We start from the raw sequence: 19223 nt of genomic DNA on the forward strand, positions 1-19223 counted from the left end.
TAGAAAGATTGAATTTTTAACTTTTAAAGTAAATGGATTAAATCTCTAATTTTGTCAAAGTACAGGGACTAACAACATATGTTAACCTTAAAAAATATTTAGAAAATAACCTAAAAAAAATTCTAACCATTTGAAGCGTATAAAATCTTAAACCCTAGCGGCCACCTGAAAACCCTCTTTGTTTTCTTATAGAGTATTTGTTCTTCTACTCTGATTTATCCTCCAAAAGAATGGCGCGCACTATCAAAAACCCTAAAAAGGCTAAGAGAAAGAATAAGGTTCAATTGCAAAAAAAACTCACTCTTAATCTTTTATTTATTTATTCATCTTTAAAGTTTGTTCCTTTTTTCACTAAAATTGCTATGTAATTGGTTTCTTAAAAAGGGTTCAAAAAAAGGCGATGGAGCATCAACGTCTTCGTCAGTGCCGACAATTCAGCCAAGGGTTTGGCAACCAGGAGTTGATGAATTGGAGGAAGGAGAAGAGCTTCAATGTGATCCTTTAGCTTATAATTCACTTCACGCTTTTCATATTGGATGGCCTTGTTTGAGGTACTCTTTAGTTACCCATCATTACTTGGTGTTTGTTTGCTGAGAAAGTAGTGGGAAAAGTTAACAATTTAATAAGGTTCATAAAAAAATGAGCAAAGGGTATTTGAAAAAGTATTTTCTATGTGTTTGAATTTAGAAATTGGGTCATTTTTTTGGCAGCTTTGAGGTGCTTTTTAATTACTCACCATTACTTGGTGTTTGTTTGCTGAGAAAGTAGTCGGAGAAGTTGTTGAAATTAATAAGGTTTAATAAAAATTATACAAAGGGTATTAGAAAAAAAATGTTTACTTTGTATTTTCTATGTGTTTTAAATTAGAAATTGGGTCTTTTTTTTGGCGGTTTTGTGGTACTCTTTAATTACCCGCCATTACTTGGTGTTTGTTTGCTGAGAAAGTAGAGGGGAAGTTGTACAAATTAGTAAGGTTTATAAAATATTCTGCAAACGGTATTTGAAGAAGTGCTTGCTTTGTGTTTTCTGTGTGTTTTAATTTAGAAATTGGGTCATTTTTTGGCAGCTTTGAGGTACTCTTTAATTACCCACCATTATTTGGTGTTTGTTTCCTGAGAAAGTACTGGAAAAAGTTTAAATAATTAATAAGGTTTATAAAAAAAATGTACAAAGGGTATTTGAAAAAAATTGTGTACTTTGTATTTCTATTTGTTTTAATTTAGAAATTGGGTCATTTTTGACAGCTTTGATATCGTACGTGATTCGTTGGGTTCAGACCGGAAAGATTTTCCACATTCGGTGTATTTTGTTGCAGGGACTCAGGTTTTTACTTCATTACTTATTAAGTGCTAGCTAGTAGATGGGACCAAAGGAACAACATTTGTCTTATTTGAACCATTAGGAAGAGATGGTCTATCTTTTTGACTTCTTTTGTGTATATTGATGTAATTGTTTGATTTCACAGGCAGAGAAGGCTTCTTGGAACTCTATTGGAGTGTTTAAAGTAAGCAACATTTCGGGAAAAAGGCGTGAGCTAGTTCCTAAGAAATCTTCCGAGGATGATCCTGATATGGATGGTGAAAGTAGTAATAGTGATGATAGTGAGGATGAAGAAGAAGGTGCTTCTGGTGCACCGGTTTTGCAGGCAAATTCTAGTTTCTTTCGATTTCTAGTTATATATCATCTCTGGGGTTTATTATTAGACTTATTATACATTGTGCCCTTTTTTTACTTGGAACAGTTGCGAAAGGTTGCTCATCATGGATGTGTTAACCGTATACGTTGCATGGGACAAAATCCTCACATATGTGCATCATGGGCTGATAGTGGTCATGTTCAGGTCGGACTTATAATCCAACAATATTTCATATTGTTCCTTGTTGTTTGCAATTTAATGATTGGGATTACGTTTTGATACTTCTTGTTGCAGGTATGGGACTTCAGTTCTCATCTGAATGCTTTAGCGGAATCAGAAACGGAAGGTATCCAGGGAAGTTCGGTTTTTAACCAGGCTCCGTTAGTTAACTTCCGTGGCCACAAAGATGAAGGCTACGCAATTGATTGGAGTCCTGTTGTTGTTGGAAGGCTTGCAACCGGTAATTATCGAGAAATAATTGTGAAAAATCTCTTTTTTACTTTTCGGTATTATCAAGCTTTCATTGTGAAGGTGCTGTTTTTTGTATTTTCAGGGGACTGCAAGAATTGTATTCATCTGTGGGAGCCTACATCTGATTCAACTTGGAATGTTGATCCTACTCCGTTTATTGGACATTCTGCTAGTGTCGAAGATCTCCAAGTGAGTAATCATGTTGTGATGTAATTAAATCTATACTTTATCGTTAAAACATAATTCAATAACACCATTCTTATGTTACTTTTGCAGTGGAGTCCAACGGAACCTCATGCATTTGTGTCGTGCTCTGTGGATGGGACTATCGCAATTTGGGATATCCGTATAGGAAAGTCACCGGCAGCTTCTTTTAAGGCACATGACGCAGACGTGAATGTCATCTCATGGAATAGGTATTTCAGTCCTAATATATTTACTTGCTCTTTATTTCAACACATCTCTTCGATGTTCAAACTTTTGATGTTTGTGCATCAGTGAATCCTCTTTGGTCATGATATTTCAACAGTCTTCTTTCTAGATAAAAGTACCATGGAGGCTCTTGTATTGAGAGTTGGATTACATTTTGCCCCTTTGACTCAAAAAAGGGGACAAATTTGTCTCTGTATATTTGACCAAAGAGCAATTTGGTCTTTTTGTTAAAAATTTTATCAATTTCTACTATTAAAAACTGGTCCATGTAATTTGACTAATTTGCTCAATTTTTTAGTGGGGGGCAAAATGTAATTTGACTCATAATACAAGGGCCTCTGTTATGCTTTGATCCTTCTTTCTATCGAAAAATTTCTGACATCTTTGCATACTTGGATCTTTATTTAGGCAAGCTAGTTGTATGTTAGCATCGGGAAGTGATGATGGCACGTTTTCAATCCATGATTTTAGGTTGCTCAAGGTATGCCTATTATTACCTATGACACGATGATACTTAAATCCATGAAATAGGAAATCCCGTTGTTGACTTAATTTATGTTCATCTTAAATGTGATACATCTTGTTTCGGATTCCGCATTCATTAGCATTTGGCATCCAATTCTGTTCTATGTTGAGGCCAGGATGGTACTGATTTATAATTTGTGTTTGCAGGATGGAAATACAGTGGTAGCTCATTTTAAGTACCATAAATACCCAGTAACATCAATCGAGTGGAGTCCACACGAAGCCTCCACGTTGGCAGTTTCATCATCTGATAATCAGTTAACGTAAGTACATGTAAAGCACTAGAATATCAAAATATGGTTGAGCAGGAAAAACTGAGAACCGAAGCGAACCAATATCACCCTTAATATCAAGGCTAACAAAGTTAACGTACATGATTCCCAGATTAGGATCTTGGACATTTGTACTTATTCACTTACTTTTGTTTTGCTTCGGTTTATAGAATATGGGATCTTTCTCTCGAAAAAGACGAAGAAGAAGAAGCGGAATTCAAAGCTCAAACAAAGGAGCTCGTAAATGCCCCGCAAGATTTACCTCCGCAACTTCTTTTTGTTCATCAGGTACTTAAAAATCAGGAGTATTGAAAATTGAATACGTTTTCAGGATTCCCTTTTAACACAATTCCCACCATGAACAGGGACAAAAGGACTTGAAAGAACTTCATTGGCATGCTCAGATTCCTGGAATGATTGTGTCAACTGCCGCGGATGGTTTCAACATCTTAATGCCTTCAAATATACAGAGCACTCTCCCCTCCAATGGCTCTTGAAAAGAATAGTGTCTTTTTGGCTCCTTGCTGGTAACAAATGAATCAACTGCTAATGCAAAGCTCATAGGAATTCATGTATGGAATATGGAGGTTTTTTTTTCTTTTAATTATTATTTTTGCATGGTGATGTCAATGTGTTATTTGTTACGAAGGTACTCAAATTTGGAACCTTAAAGCATTTGTGTGAATGTAGACAATTGAAATTTTCTACCAATTCACCTATAAATCCCCTCACCGTGATAAATGAACAGTAATTTTATGAAGACAATAATAAATTTAGCCATTTGTTAATATGGTTTTTAAGGCCTTTCAACTTTTGAAAAGAATTAGAGATAAATTTAATCGACCTTTTAAAATTATTAAATTATTGAACAGTTCTTTTAACATCTTTTATAATTTTTATATTATTTATTGATGTGGTATATAAGATTAACAATGTCTATGTAATACATGTGAATAATTATATTTTAAATTAAAATAATAAGAATTAAATTAATAAAAATGTATGCTTATTATAAAAATTAACTTTTGTAAAATTTTGATTTGGATTGTAGCGAAAACAAGGAAATTATGTCAGGTTGGATCTTAATATGTTAAAAGTGTGTTTGGATATTATGTGGTGTAATTATATTCTTTATATGTGTTTGGTTGAGTTTAAATATATTGTAATTTTTATGTTATGTTAGGTAGTAAATTGTAATTACACAATTACATGATTTTAAATTTTAAAAATATTAATAAATATAAATTATCAATAATATTTGAGAAAAATAAAATTAAGTGTATTTGACAATACAATTATTATTAACAAGAAATAAATACTATATATGTAACTTTATTTAATTAGTCTTAATTTTTCATATTTGTTGGGTTATTTTTTCTTTAACAGCAAATAAATGCTTTTGCCATTGTTGATTAGTCATTAGCCAAGTATAAATAAATAATATTAAATAGTATGTAATTTAATTAAAATTAATATGATTAATTTATAATAAATAATATTTAATGTAATTATTTAATAAGTCAAATTTTATTAGAAAAACATGATAGTTGATTTAAGTGTAATCGGTTACAATTACTAGAGTAATTACTCCAATTCTTACCTTCTCCTCTAAAAATTGGACAAGGGCAAAGTCATAATTTTTTCTAGGAGGTGAAGATTAATTTATATATTTTTCGAGACTTAAAATAAAATTTTACCATTGTGTCAATATATATCTTTATAATTTTAAGATTAAATAAAAAATTATCATTTTGGGGACCAAACTATAATTTTATCATGTACTAACCTTAAATTTTATAAATTTAAAAGGAGCTAAAACTAAAATTTTTCATTTTAAGGGGTCATAGCCCCTATTTATCCTTGCCTTTCGCCCTTGATAGGAGAATACTCCAAGCATTCCACCTGCACTCAATTCAATGAGATTCACTCACAACGAATATTCTAATATACATACACATGAAATTAAAAGTATAACGTGCACATCAAAGTTATGAGCATTCTTAGCGAATAAAATAGGTGTACTCATTCATTTTGACGATAAGAACTTTGTCCTAGTCGAGGCCGTTGGTAGTATTCAGTAAAGCCATCCTAACAATATCAACTTCAGGATTCGAACTTGATTTAAATACCTGTGAAAAAAGAAGTCCACTTTCGCTTCTTCCAATTAGTTATTCATATAACAATACAATACTTTATCATCAGTAAAAAAATAGCGAAAAACTTATAAGTAATATTAATTAATCTTTATTTTGAAATTCAATATAAACTTAAACATAAATATTAAACCCGAAACTCTATATTAATCTTAAATCTTAGATCATAATCTCTGATTTTTTATGAAAATATATTATTCTTTATCGATAACGCATAAGACTTATGTATTAAACCGCGGTATTTATTCTCTTAGTCGGTGCAATTTTTAAAATTTTATTTTATTAAGTAAATTAATTACGTGAGTGGGAGGTTGTGCATGCCAATGCTAGTAGGATTGCTCCATTCTCCCAAAACATAGTCAAACATTTCAACGACCACTTTTGTTTATTTCTACACACTTTTCGGATATAAAGAACCTTTATTTTATGGTTTTTTTTTCTTTTTTTTTATAATAAAGAGAGAATCTTATACTCGTGAATGAAAATAAAATAAAATAAAGCTCATAATTTGAGATTCTATTCTCGTTTTCATTACACAGGGTGGCCCTTTCATACATTTTTCTAGATAAAAAACAAAAAAAAAACACAGATCTGTCCTGTTGGAGTTTATTTGGGACTGATGAATTCGGATTTCAATATTTTCTTTATTTCTAATTTGGATAATTTTGGGTTTAAGTTGCTTGTGTTTTAAACAATTTTGTTTAGTTTATTAAGTAATATTCTTTCAACTTCGAGTTATTTTGAGTTACTTTTTTACATTATATTTAGTTACAATAATTTATTTTAGGTTTAAATTTGAGTTAGAGTTGTTGTAAATTATTTGTTCAAATCATTTTAAGTTCAGTCATTTCGAGTTTGACACTTGAGTTCGAGTAATTAATTGTTCATGTTATTCTCAGTGCAAGTTGATTTTGGGTCAGGATTTAATTTAAATTTTAAAAATTATGAAAAGTTTTGATAATTTAAGGTTCTAGTCATTTTAGTTTAGAGTCAATTTAGTTTTTCCAATTAGGGTTTCAAGCTGATCATTTCTGGTAGAGTTGGACAGTTATAGTAGCCTAAAATTTTGAGAAATTTTGATTTTTCCCTTGAAACTTTTAAAAACTCTTTATTAGGTCTTCAAAATTTTCGAAATATTTTATTTTTCCTTCAAAGTTTTTAGAAAATTTTAAGCTGTCTTAATTTTTTTTTAAATTCTCATTAATCTCACAAAAAAATTAATTAGTCCCCAATTTTTTTTAAAAAACTTTTCATTACACTTAACTTTTTTAAAAATTTTATTAGGCCCTCTCAAAACTTAATCTCAAGATCCGTTACTGATTTTAAGTTTGAACTACTTCAAATTTTACCATTTGTGTTTGACTATCGAGTTCAAGTCTTTTCTAATTACTTATTTAAATTATTTTTAATTATTTATTCAAATAATTCTCGAAATTCGAGTCAGAAAATTTTCACTGTTAACTTTTAATAATCCAAATTCAAATCAGAATTAATCAAGTAAAATATTGAAATCCAAACAGAAAATAACAAATCCACGTACTAATAATTACGATAATATTCATTACATCTACAACACCAACACAAACACATCCAACAAAAAAACATAAAAGAAACCCCAAAAGCTAGCAGAAAAAGAGGCAATTTCCGATGAAGAAACCATTGTCAATGTTTCCGGCGGTTGAAGAGTTCCTCCGATTGGACATTTCTGAAGGCACTGCAAGCAATAACATAGACCAAAATCAACAGCACCACCGCCACAATTAGAATAATGTTGACTTTCCTCCATTCGGTCCTTAGGTTCCCTAACAAACCAGCCCTGCATGAGTTACAGTTGTAGCAGAGCTGGGTCTGGTCATTACTCCATAGGTAACAGTCAGGGTCGCCGGCTGGGTTCGTTGGGTTCGTCCACTGTGTTGGGTTCACAAAAGTATAGCCACAGATCGTGGGCGGCTTACAACATCCTGACTGTCAAACAGTAAAAAAAAGAAAATTAATATTTGATGAACTGAGGATATTAAATTTACACACCATCAGTAAATCAGACGATGATACGTCGATAAAAATGAATTTAAATCTAAAACTTTGTTGATTAAAGAGACAAAAGTTATTACCAGACAAAGTGGATTACCTTATTTAAAAATGGATACCTTTTTATTAAGTCAAAAATTCCATGATTTCAGGCTAATAATTCATCCCTTAGGTACTACTTCCATTGGCACTAACTTTTCCAACCCACAAAATGGAATTTGAAGCCCCACACCCCACACACCATGTTTTTTCTTTAATCCCAATCCTTTCTAGATGCATTATGAAAAAAAAGGGCCGTGATTTAAGCTATGATTAACATAACAAAAAGTTGTCAATTAGTTATTGATATATCAGAACTCAGTGTTTGATGTATTGGTCATGAGTCCTAGGTTCGAAATAATAGATATTACTTGCAAGGGCGAAGATAAATAAGTAGACAATAACCTTGATTTCCAAATAATAAAATTACATTTTAACTCTTTCTTAAATAATTTTTTAACTTCGCCCTAATCTCAAATCTAGAGTTTAAATGTAGACAATTCCCTCTCCTTTGAAAAATAGATATGCAAAAAAGTTAGTGCTAACAAATCTTGTGTGGATCAATTTGATCAATCCATGGGGTCCCAATGAATCGTGGTATTGTTATCTACCCTAAATTAAACATCAAAACACCATAATTGTGGGTCCTAAAGTTTATATTATTTAATGTGAAATTTGGCCCAACTTTAAGGCATCAAAGTCTTGTCCTAATATATCCTTATTATACTAGCAACTTCCCTAAAATTAATATTCAATTATCATCTAATATTAAACCATCAATATAAAAATATATATTATTTATTTCGTACTTCAATTTTATAAAAAAATTATTTTAACACTTGATTTAATTTTTCATTTTTTTAACTATTGAACTTACGTTATTTATCACCTCATCCCAAAAAATATGAAAATAACGTTAAAAATTATAAAAATATTTTGAATTTTTAAAAAATTAATTAATTGTTAACGTAACATACACGTAGATTACCACATCAATAAGGTAATAAACGTTAACTTTTTATTTATTTTAGGATAATTTAATAAATAATACAAAATTTTAAGTGCTTAAAAATGAAAAATTAAATAAAAGTTTAAATAATTTTTTTATAAAATTAAAGGTTAAAATAATTCATTATACTATTTTTATTTTTTTTTGAAAAGCACAAGTTAAAGAAGGGAAAATGAAAACACAAATCTCTTATGAAAAATTAATGGATCATTGAATCACGTAAAAACATGATAGAAAGCATTAAATATAATTCCTTAAAATTTCTGAATTTTAACTTGGATGTTTATTGTTGAAACTTGATATCATTTTCAATCTATAGTGTGACAAATAAATTGGATATTTATCCAGATGTTTCTTGGAACTAAACCAGTAAGAAAATGCCATGTTCTTTTTAATCCAATATTCTAACACTGATTAATGTAAACATCTAAAACACCAGTTTGTTACTTTGTCTGAAAACAAAAATAAAAAGTTCCTCTAGTTGTCAGACAAATATAGAAAATGAACATGATAATGTCTTTTCTATACCATATTCCATTAATATCTCTAGAAGGTACTGGTATTTCATCATATATTCGGTAAATATATTAACAATCGAATTATATTTTATTTTATTTAAAAATAATAAATTAATTTTAATATATCATAGTAAATTAGTCATATTTATTAAAAATGTTATTAATTTTATTTTAAAATTAATCTAATTAATAAAATAATTAAATAATTACATAGTGTAATGTGTAATACATTATAACTTTTAACGGGAAACACGAGTCTTAATCATTTTAATAAAATTTTTAGTTTAATATGAAATCTTAATATGAATAAATCAAAGGTGTATGTATGTAAGAAAACAGAGCATGAACTTGCCTGAAGAGGAGAGATATGAGCAGCAAAGAACTGATCGGCGGTAATAAATTTTTGAGTCAGCTTAGGACAAACACCGGTATCAGCCAAACAAGCCTTGATTTTTCTCCAACTCTTGTTATCAACCACATGTTCTCGAAGCCAAGCCGAGTACCCATCGAGCCTGTACTCTTTATAACCTTTTCCGGGCACGTCATAGCTGCCGTCCGGCCTGGTGACGACGAAAGCGAAGATAAGCAAAATTAGGAGGAGGGCAATGAGGATGGCCATGCAACAGAGGTAGAAAGCAAGGAGGGTTTCTTTGTAACGGTAAGCGCCGACGAAGCCGGCGAGGGAGACAAGGAGGATGAGGAAGCCGAGGAGGATGACCGGCCACCGGATGAGGTGGACACAGGCGTTGTCGGGCTTTTGGTCTAACCATATGCCGGCGGCGATGATGGGGATGGAGCAGAGGAGAGCAACTATGTTGAGAACTGCTGTTATGTTATTGGAAACTCCCATGGTCTTTTTCGTGATTAAAGGAAACAGATGAAGAAGATGGAAATGGTGTTTGAAGATCGTGTTTTTATGCTGTCTTTATACTTTGATTATAATAATGTATATTTCTTTGTTCACATAAGTAGTTTTCGGGGAGAAGTAAGAAATTTTTGTTCGGACATCGAGATAAAATTAAAAAGTTTAAGATTAAAGTTCAGATTTTTTTAATGATCACATAGATCTAAATCTATGGTAGGATTTAAAAGAGTAAAAAAAACAACACCAAATCACCATCAATCATGTCATGTAAGATTTTGTTTGAGAAACATGTATATATATAACGAAAACAAAGAGGCTTAAATTATATATACATATAATTTTGACGTAAGAAAACAAAAATATATATATAACGAAAGAGTTAAAAAAATTGAATTGAATTATTAAGGTTTAAAAGGGTTAAAAGTACAATTTGGACCATTAACCAAGTAGGGCCTCAAACATTGCCTACCTTAGTTTCACCCCTCTTTCAAAGGATGTTAAAGTGGTAATATGTTGTGATTAGGGTTGAGAAAAAAATTAGAAACCAAAAATAATTCAAATTGAGATATTTGTATGGTTTATAGAATATAAATTTTAAAAAATAAAATTATTGAAATTGAATTAAATTCTATTTTATATTTTATAATTAGTGATATTTTTTATGATGTAAAACAAAATATTTTATATTTTAAATAGTTAAAATAATTTTAAAATCTATATAAAATTTATTATTTAAAAAGAATTATTATATAAGAGTATCGATTAAGCATTATTTACTTAAATTTTTTTATAACATTTATAAAAATAATTTGAAACTTTATTGATTAATATCCAAAACTCATTTTTATTATAAGTCCAAAACTTAAAATTAATATGAAAAATAAAAATCCAAACAAATTAAATTATCATGCATAATTAGAAAGATCTGAAAAGTTTGACAAAATTGATTTCAAGATACCCTAGTACTCACATATTTTTTTTATTAGAAAGAAAAAAATAAAGGATGTGACATATAGACTTAGAAATACATGTATCCCTTCTAAAAACGCATCACAAGCCGATTGATTATAACATGGCCATGCATATAGGCTTGATTGGAGTCTTTAAAGTATATCGTCTAAGCATGTTAGTATTTTCAACATGAGCTTATCCTCATGAATTGAGATTTTAAGTCTACGAATAAAATTGGATTCTTCTAATTCATCCTCACTTCGTATTGAATTTCAAAATTTATTGTCTTAAAGTTTCAACTCTTCTTATCGAAATTTCTTTATGGTTAAATCTTGAGCCCTAAACCTTAAATGTTAAACTAAGTCCATCTCCTTCATTAACTTTAAATTGGGTCGGGCCACTTGTGCTTAATCTTGATCATTACTAACATTAACATAATATGATAATACCCAAAAAGAAAGAGCAAAAGAATCAAAGTATGATGTTAGTACGGTACCAACATGATCTTTTGCCGTCAATTATGTGATCTTTCATCTTTTGCAGTTTGCTTTGATCTTTCTGTTTCTTAAAACAGTAAAAAGGCGGTAGAAGTCAAACCTGAATCATGTTCCCAGCAGCTCAGTGAAGTTAAATTTGAGGTTTGAGTTAAAAGGCCAGACCAGAATAGGCCAGGCCATTCTGTTTTGGTAAAGACAACAGTGTCTTCTGTCCCTCTTGACCCTCACAAACTTCAAAATCTCTTCTTTTTAATTTCAATTCAAACTCAAGTTAATTTAAAATGATGATACTAATCAACACCTAAAATGATGTGACAAAAAAACACCCACAAACAAATTTGAATCTAAAATACCTAAAATTCTTAAATTTGAATTCAACTAATTTAAATTAATTCAACCTAAAAAATTAATCGGACTTGTCCAATTAATATACACTACTATATAAAGATTAATTCACTTTATTAAAATAATTATTTTTATATTTATCCATAGATCGAGTCAAAATGGATGGTAATTAATTTTTTAAAAGAAATTAAGGATGGGATCAAGCTCAGCCTAACCAACTAAAATAACTTATATTACTATTTAAAAATATTAAAAATATAAAAATATATTTTTTATATTGATTTTTTACATAATGATATATTTTAAACTTATTTAATTTAAATTTGGTTCAAACTAAGCGAGGAAATCTAAAATTAAAAAAAATCCATATGCAAACCAAACCTCATACATCATATACATAACCTAACTCGCGAATAAGTCAGTAAATTTTCGAAGTCTTTTTGAATTCCCCTTTCTAGTGGGCCTGTTGTACTTCCTTTACAAATGAAGTTTGACCCATTGGATGCAAATTTTTAGCAACTCTTACAAAACCCAAGTTTGATTTTCCATTTATTATTTCCTTTTTTCCTCCCAGAATGAATTTTTTTTTATAAGGGTATGGGTTGTACAGAAATAATAAAAAAAATAGTTTTAACTGAAAATTAAGCATAAATTATTTTCCTGATTAAATTGATTTTTTAAAAAAATTAGGGTAATTTACATTTTAAGTCACCAAACTTAGCATCAATTTTCATACGAGTCACGAATATTTAATGTAATCAAATTATATCATTGAAGTTTATTATTGACAAATTAAATCTCTTTGTATAAAAAAAAAACATGTTAAGTCTCTTATGTTAATTTCATTGAATAATTTTAATGTAAAATTACTTCAAAAGCTTAATTGAATGATAAGTCTTCAAACTATACTCTCTTTTTTAAGTATTTCAATAGATTTTTTAGTTGAACTAAATACTTAAACTATAATTCCGTAATTATTATGGGCCCAATTGTTATCTCCGTTTAAAAAAAAAACACACTTCATCTAATCAGATAATGAAAAATGAAGATAACGGTTATAACCCATAATGATTACAGAATTATAATTTAGGTATTTGATTCAACCAAAAAAAAATTTAAGTAAATCAAAAAAAGAGTGTAGTTTGAAGGCTTATCATTCAATTGAGCCTTTTTAAAACTATAAAGAAACTTTGAGATATCATGCTGAGTCATGGATAAAAACTTTGTTCAATAGAATTACTTAATGGAGTTGGTGTAAGTTACCTAATTTATTGATAATAAAAGTTTAGTGATGTAGTTTGATGAAATTATGTAAATTACTTAGAAAGTTGATGCTTAGATTTTAAAATATTAAAGTTGGTCCTTGAACTTTACTCCTCAAATCTAAATGATCATAAACAGGAGACAGACTGGGGCTGGCATGGGCCCCCCCAAAATGGAAAATTTCATTTTAGGCCTTTGAAATATTTAAAAATTTTAAATTAATAAAGGTAAAATTTCACTTTGCCCCCCTAAAATTATAAAAATTCAATTTAATCATTTACAAATTATAAAAATATAAACTATAAAAAATTAAAATTTCATCCGGCCCCCCTTAAAAAAAATTTCTGGCTTCGCCCCTGATCATAAAAAGTCAATAATATGAATACACCAAACCATATTAAAAAAAGATGACTTTAAAGGATAAATATCAAAGTTATATATGAGCTTGTAGTTCGATACATAACCTTTGATTTGGTACTTGAATTGTGGTTCATACGTATATATAAAATTTTAATTTTGATCAATTGTACACGTTTAAATAAATGAATACATATATTTATCTTCATATTGGATTAATATAATTGTTTATGTATGTAATATATCAATGTAAAATGGTGCTAATTCGATAATGTTGTTATTGGTTTGTGAAAATTAAATCAAATTAAAATTTCATGTATAAATTACACAAAATCAAAGTTCATATATACTTTTGATATTTATCCCAATTTAGAATGATACAAACTTGAAATAAACAGAATCTGAAAATGAATTAAACTTAAATGTTAAACATGAATAAAAAAAAATTAAATGACCCGAACCCTAAATCATATGAACATGGAAATGGCCTAAACTTGTAAACTTGAATTGGTCCGACCTAGTTTGACTTAAACTCAAAGCTAATCAACTTCTCCAATTGACAAATTTTTTCTGATTCTTGCTAATTTCACCTGATCAAAGACGAGTTAAGAGTCATGCAGGACCTTCACCCCTTCCCTTAATATAAAATTTATATTTACCATTCTTTCAAAAAAATAAGTTAATAAAATTACACTTTAATCATTTCAAAAATATATAATTCAATATTAATCCCTAAAATATAAAATAAAAATTTATAATTTACTCTTTCAAAAATTATAGAACTTTTAAGTTAATAAAAAAAATATTTCTTTTTCTTTTTATTATTTTAAGAAAGTTGATGCCTTGCTTTTTGAATCTTAATTACTTCCTTGAACTTTACTAATCATATCAAGTTATGCATGGCAATAGAGAATTGGGGCATATGCATGAACCAATGTTGTGGCCATCCTTCAACTTTACACTTCAAATCTCTTGTCTTAGCATTAAGCAAAAAAGTTCAAACTCGGAGCCCAACACCCATGTTTCATGTCGGATAAATACATCACATGCATGCCGCCAACTTGAGGTTTTTATAGTTAGAATTCAGACTCAAATTGTACTAACATCATATATGATATAGTTGTCCAGGTTGAATCTCTTTGAAAATATGAGCTCATTATAGATTATTTGACATAATCTTTATAATTATCAACCATACATCTTCCTCAACATATAAATAGAAGGATAATGTGTTTTAATGTACTTAAACCCATATCGTCCTACATTAATAACAATACTCATACCAATCGAACTAAGACTCAATCGACAATATAAATTTAAATTTTATGTATTTTTTATATTTATAAATATCTAATTTGTACCGTCTATCATTTTCTAAATTTGTTTTTAAAATATATGTTAATAATCACATTTCTAAGGTAAGGTTTTCTGCTTATATTATTACTAGCGGACGTTTTCGTTAGCTGACATATAATTCTTATTAATATTAAAAATTAAGTGGGTCTTATTAAGTGCCCGATGTTTATATTTTGGTGTAATTTTATATGGGAATTATTTATTTAATTTAATTTTATAAGTTATTAATATAATTATCAATATAAAATATATGTTAGAATTAAAATTAAAATTTAATGTGTATGATGCATTAAATTAAAATTTATGTATAGATTTATCTTAATTTTAAGTATAACTTTTTCTATTGAAAGAGATTTCTCGAATTTAATGTTTTTATCCAGAAATTTAAAGATATTAAAAAAACTGTTTTCATTAATAAAAAAAAGAGAATACAAATACTAATATTTTTAGATAGGAAACAAAGCAACATAACTCATAAAAACATATATAAAACTGTATTTAAGAAAAAAAAGCCCACTTTGAGGCCATGCAAATCACTGCTTTTTTCAACCATGGTGACCATTAACCATCGTCATCTTCATCGATTCAAACCTTGGTCCTTTCTCCAAAAACTTAGTAGTCGAATATAGTTTCAAATAATCCCCAAACTGGTAATTTCCCGGGTACAACAATTCCGGTGCCGGTGAAATCACAGCATCACTACCAGGGTTATAAAACGTAGCAATGGAAAGCCTATTCCCTTGTTTCTCAGCCATTACACGATGCAACACACTCTTGTACTTCCCATTGCTAATCACTTCGATTTGGTCGCCGGTGTTGATGAATATGGTGTTGTTTTTCGACGGTGGGATTCTAAACCATTGACCGTCCTTGAGGAATTCGAGGCCAGGGACTTGGTCGTCTTGGAGAAGTAAGATTATGCCACCGGCATCGGTGTGCTCTCGGAGACCACGGACGAGGTCTGGGTTAGGACATTGTGGGTATATAGCCACTTTGGTGCCGATGGAGGGGCCTTTGGTGCCGGAGAATGTTTGCTTTATGTGGTTGTGGTCTAGTCCTAGATTTTCGCATATCAGCTCCGATAGGGTTTCAGCTAGTTTAATCAGTTGTGCTATGTATTCCTCCATTGTTTCACTGTAAAGCCCCAAAACTCGATTAGATCAATTGGAACCCTAACTTTAATTTTGTTGGGTCATTAATTCAACTTGGAACCCAAATTCATTAAAATAGTGTAGAATATGCAGGTTATTTAATTATTTTTTTATGTTCTAAGTTCAGAGTTAGTAGTTGTTCCTCCTAATAAGATTATTTTTAATATTTAAAATTATATTCTCCCTTAAAAATAGAATATATTTTATCACTACACATAACTTTCATTCATTATATTTTGTTGGTCAACATTAAATTGAAAGGTGCAAGCCTAAAACTAAATTTTAGTATATATGCATGTCCACGATATGAGTAAAAAGATTTTATAACAAATATGCTTTGAATTTAATCTAATTCCAACAACATTAATATTACTTGAATTCAGTTATTTGAACTCAATCTAAGTATCAAATACGAGTATATGTTTGAAACAATATTCGACACTTACACTGAGTTACTTGAATTCAGTTACGATATTATTTGAAGCACATACTTCCAAGCACAACCACGTATATAAGTTGGTGATAAAATTATATTTTAGCCTTCAAAAATTTATAATATTATATTGCCTTTCAGATAAAAATTTTTATAGTCTCAAAAATAAGTTTCAAACACAGAAACTTTAAAAAACAAGGAAAAATCATAACAAGGATTGAATTGACTCACCATAGTTGCTTAGTTATGTTTGGGATTTGATTGATGTTAGAATTTGGATGGTGGCAAATGAAGAAAGTACTTTCCCAATCCATGTCGGAGATTTTCTCATTCTTGTTCAAACTTTTAGTCATCTCCGATTCATAAAACTTTTCTTTCAAATTCTCATCATAGTAATCATTCACCATCTCTTTCACTTTCTCCATTAACTTCTTATCAACTCCATGGTTATCAACCTGAAAACAAAAAACCCGTTTTAGCACCAGAAATAGAAATTCATATTTGATGGATTGTCAGTGAATAAGATTACAATCCATCATCGAAAATAAAGTTATATAATTATTTTCTAATTCACTAACAAAGAGGAAAAAAGAGAGGGTAATTTGTTAACCTGAAAGAAGCCCCATTTCTCACAAGCTTCATGAAGAGAAGTCATTGTTTTGCTCCTTTTGTCACCATGGAGCTCAGCAAGATCTATCACTGGAATTGCCATATCTAATCCCAATTGCAATAAAAATGGTGAACTTGGAACACTATTTATAGGCCATCAATACATTGCTTGTGTGGACCTAGATTATATAATCTTCAACTCATTTTCCCTTTCTAAAAGAATTTTCAAATCTCATTTTTTTCCACTAATTTTAGGTAAAATTGACATTAGATAGACTAGTTAATTTTAACTCCAACTTAAATATTTGACTTGTTAAACTTCAATTCAAACACAAAATTAAAACCCGTTATGATAATAAATCAGAGCTTTAAAACCCGAATTTGTAATGAGAAAAATAACTCATTTTAGTCACCCAACTATTTAATTTTTTTATCACTTGCTAACTTACTATAACAATAAAAACACCAAAAATTTCAAGATAATTGAGTGTTAAAAATTATAACTAAATAATTAAATAACTATTATATAATTTTTATATGAAAAAGTTATAATTAAATAAATATTAATATAACTTACCCAATTTAAGATCATCCAAATCCGAAATTAAGTCGAGAAATACTATTTTGGGTTGATTGAAAAGAGGAAGATTAATTAAGTCCAAGTTCAATTCATTAAACAACATGGGAGTCAGTGTAAATTTAATTAAATTACAATCAATACATGCAATGCTGTGTTTGTGAAGGGAATCATGATTTTCTTTCATTTTCTTAAGAAACAAAAAGGGCAAAAGAAAAAGAGTTTTTCCTGATTGGGTTTCTAAGATACTCACTGACTCAGAATAATTATTTCATTATTATATTTCAATTTGTTGGAAATGTAAACTGCCCAATCGCCAGTTTCTTGCATTCAACAAAACCAGGGGTGGGAACTTTCATTGGTTTCAAACAAATATACCCCCTTAATTCGAGAGACGACAGATTTTTATAATGATGAAGTTAATTATGTATCATGAATAGTGTTTAAGGTTTAAATTTCATTATAATTTTCAATTAAGTCTGAATTTTATTAGAAAAACATAAATTTAAATATATTTAAATATATTATTTTTTTATTTAAGAATAATCTCGAATCCCGAATATAACTATAAAATATTTTTTTTCCCTGAAAACAACCTAAGAGAAACGGGGGGAACAAAAATCAAGGAAGGAATTTTAACAATGGGCGCTTTCTGAGTTTTTATTTTCTTTTTCTGACAGAATTTCATCATTTTGCATTTGTCTTTACGTGATTTACGGGCATTAGTGGCATTATGAGGCTATTCGTTGATTATTTCAAGAGTTTGTTGCAGTGCCAAAATTATTATAAACCCACCATTCTTATGATATGGTTCATAATCATATTTAACATTGGGAATTTAATGGGCAGTTACAGAAATTATTATATACACAAGATAATATCTGAATTTAGAATATGTTAATTAATTTATTTATTATAAAAAGAATTTAAATAAATAAATAGTTAGTCACGAAATGTTAGTTTAAATCTACCATTCATTGTTGTACTCTAATATAGTCAATGTAATTTTCACATTTTAAAATTTAAGTTAAATTGGTAACATTATTAATTTTTTATTAAATTAGTTGTTATGACATTTTAAAATAAAAAATACTCACTTTATAATAATGTAACAAAAAATAATGTTATAATAAACTTGAATTTAATAAAATAATTTTAAAAGTACTAACAATTGAATATAAATTTTAAAATATGATAAATAGAGGACTATATTCATATAAATAAAAGTACATGTACTAAATTTAAAAATTATGAAGAGTTTAAAATAATATAAAATTATAACACATATATATAAAGGTTTATAAAGTGTGTAACAATCTTTATAACACTTATAAATAATATAATATAAATTTTTTCCTTAATTTTAGATGCTTATTTTTGGGTAAACTTCATCACAAATCACCCTAAAATAACACTATTTTTTTTGTCACTCTAAATTTTTTAACAATTTAGTTATTCTAATTAAAATAATTACTCAATTAGTTACTACTATTAAAAATTCTATTAATCCACTAACCGATTGCACGAAATCTTTTTTTGTCTTAATTTTCTACCCAAAAAAACTCAATTTATTTCATTACTTTTCAAAACAATAAAAAGAAAACCCAAACAAAATTCCCAAAATTAAAGAGAATTTAAAAATCTAACTTTAATCTTCTCAAAAAAAAAATTCTAACTTTAATCATTTTAATCAAATCACTGGCATTTCATTTTATTTTTCAATCTCATCCAACTGC

General features: G+C 28.8%; 3 protein-coding genes across 4 annotated transcripts; 1 reads left to right on the plus strand and 2 right to left on the minus strand.

The window, feature by feature from the left end:
• Window positions 1-95: 95 nt before the first annotated feature.
• Window positions 96-4047, plus strand: LOC108489568 (protein HEAT STRESS TOLERANT DWD 1). The gene is made up of 12 exons (XM_017794247.2): window positions 96-278; window positions 385-551; window positions 1245-1323; window positions 1466-1645; window positions 1742-1840; window positions 1931-2096; window positions 2190-2296; window positions 2384-2523; window positions 2948-3020; window positions 3212-3327; window positions 3507-3624; window positions 3702-4047. The coding sequence occupies exons 1-12, from the start codon at window positions 231-233 to the stop codon at window positions 3831-3833; spliced, it is 1425 nt and encodes a 474-aa protein (XP_017649736.1). The 5' UTR covers window positions 96-230; the 3' UTR covers window positions 3834-4047.
• A 2904-nt stretch (window positions 4048-6951) lies between these two features.
• LOC108483547 (tetraspanin-2-like) lies at window positions 6952-10130 on the minus strand. Of its 2 annotated transcripts, none has more exons than XM_053031321.1 (2): window positions 9432-10130; window positions 6952-7450 (listed from the first exon to the last, which is right to left on the minus strand). In XM_053031321.1, exons 1-2 carry the CDS (start codon window positions 9931-9933, stop codon window positions 7152-7154), a joined length of 801 nt encoding a protein of 266 aa, XP_052887281.1. In that variant the 5' UTR covers window positions 9934-10130; the 3' UTR covers window positions 6952-7151. The 2 variants fall into 2 exon arrangements, with proteins under 2 accessions (XP_052887281.1, XP_017642497.1); XM_017787008.2 differs by having other exon boundaries at window positions 6952-7454; window positions 9436-10124.
• Window positions 10131-15112: 4982 nt separating this feature from the next.
• Window positions 15113-17167, minus strand: LOC108481125 (1-aminocyclopropane-1-carboxylate oxidase 1). The gene is made up of 3 exons (XM_017784295.2): window positions 16912-17167; window positions 16533-16756; window positions 15113-15851 (listed from the first exon to the last, which is right to left on the minus strand). The coding sequence occupies exons 1-3, from the start codon at window positions 17011-17013 to the stop codon at window positions 15263-15265; spliced, it is 915 nt and encodes a 304-aa protein (XP_017639784.1). The 5' UTR covers window positions 17014-17167; the 3' UTR covers window positions 15113-15262.
• Window positions 17168-19223: the final 2056 nt, after the last annotated feature.

This window comes from Gossypium arboreum, chromosome 7 (genome assembly GCF_025698485.1).
Source record: "Gossypium arboreum isolate Shixiya-1 chromosome 7, ASM2569848v2, whole genome shotgun sequence".
In the NCBI taxonomy this organism is placed as follows: Eukaryota; Viridiplantae; Streptophyta; class Magnoliopsida; order Malvales; family Malvaceae; genus Gossypium; species Gossypium arboreum.

Coding starts and splice junctions, on each gene's coding strand:
- LOC108481125 (XM_017784295.2), bottom strand. CDS start 17,013: ATGGCAATTCCAGTGATAGATCTTGCTGAGCTCCATGGTGACAAAAGG. Junction 16,757..16,911: donor AGAAATGGGGCTTCTTTCAG/GTTAACAAATTA, acceptor TTTTGTTTTCAG/GTTGATAACCATGGAGTTGA. Junction 15,852..16,532: donor AACATAACTAAGCAACTATG/GTGAGTCAATTC, acceptor GGGGCTTTACAG/TGAAACAATGGAGGAATACA.
- LOC108483547 (XM_053031321.1), bottom strand. CDS start 9,933: ATGGGAGTTTCCAATAACATAACAGCAGTTCTCAACATAGTTGCTCTC. Junction 7,451..9,431: donor TATCTCTCCTCTTCAGGCAA/GTTCATGCTCTG, acceptor TTTGACAGTCAG/GATGTTGTAAGCCGCCCACG.
- LOC108489568 (XM_017794247.2), top strand. CDS start 231: ATGGCGCGCACTATCAAAAACCCTAAAAAGGCTAAGAGAAAGAATAAG. Junction 279..384: donor AGGCTAAGAGAAAGAATAAG/GTTCAATTGCAA, acceptor TTTCTTAAAAAG/GGTTCAAAAAAAGGCGATGG. Junction 552..1,244: donor ATTGGATGGCCTTGTTTGAG/GTACTCTTTAGT, acceptor CATTTTTGACAG/CTTTGATATCGTACGTGATT.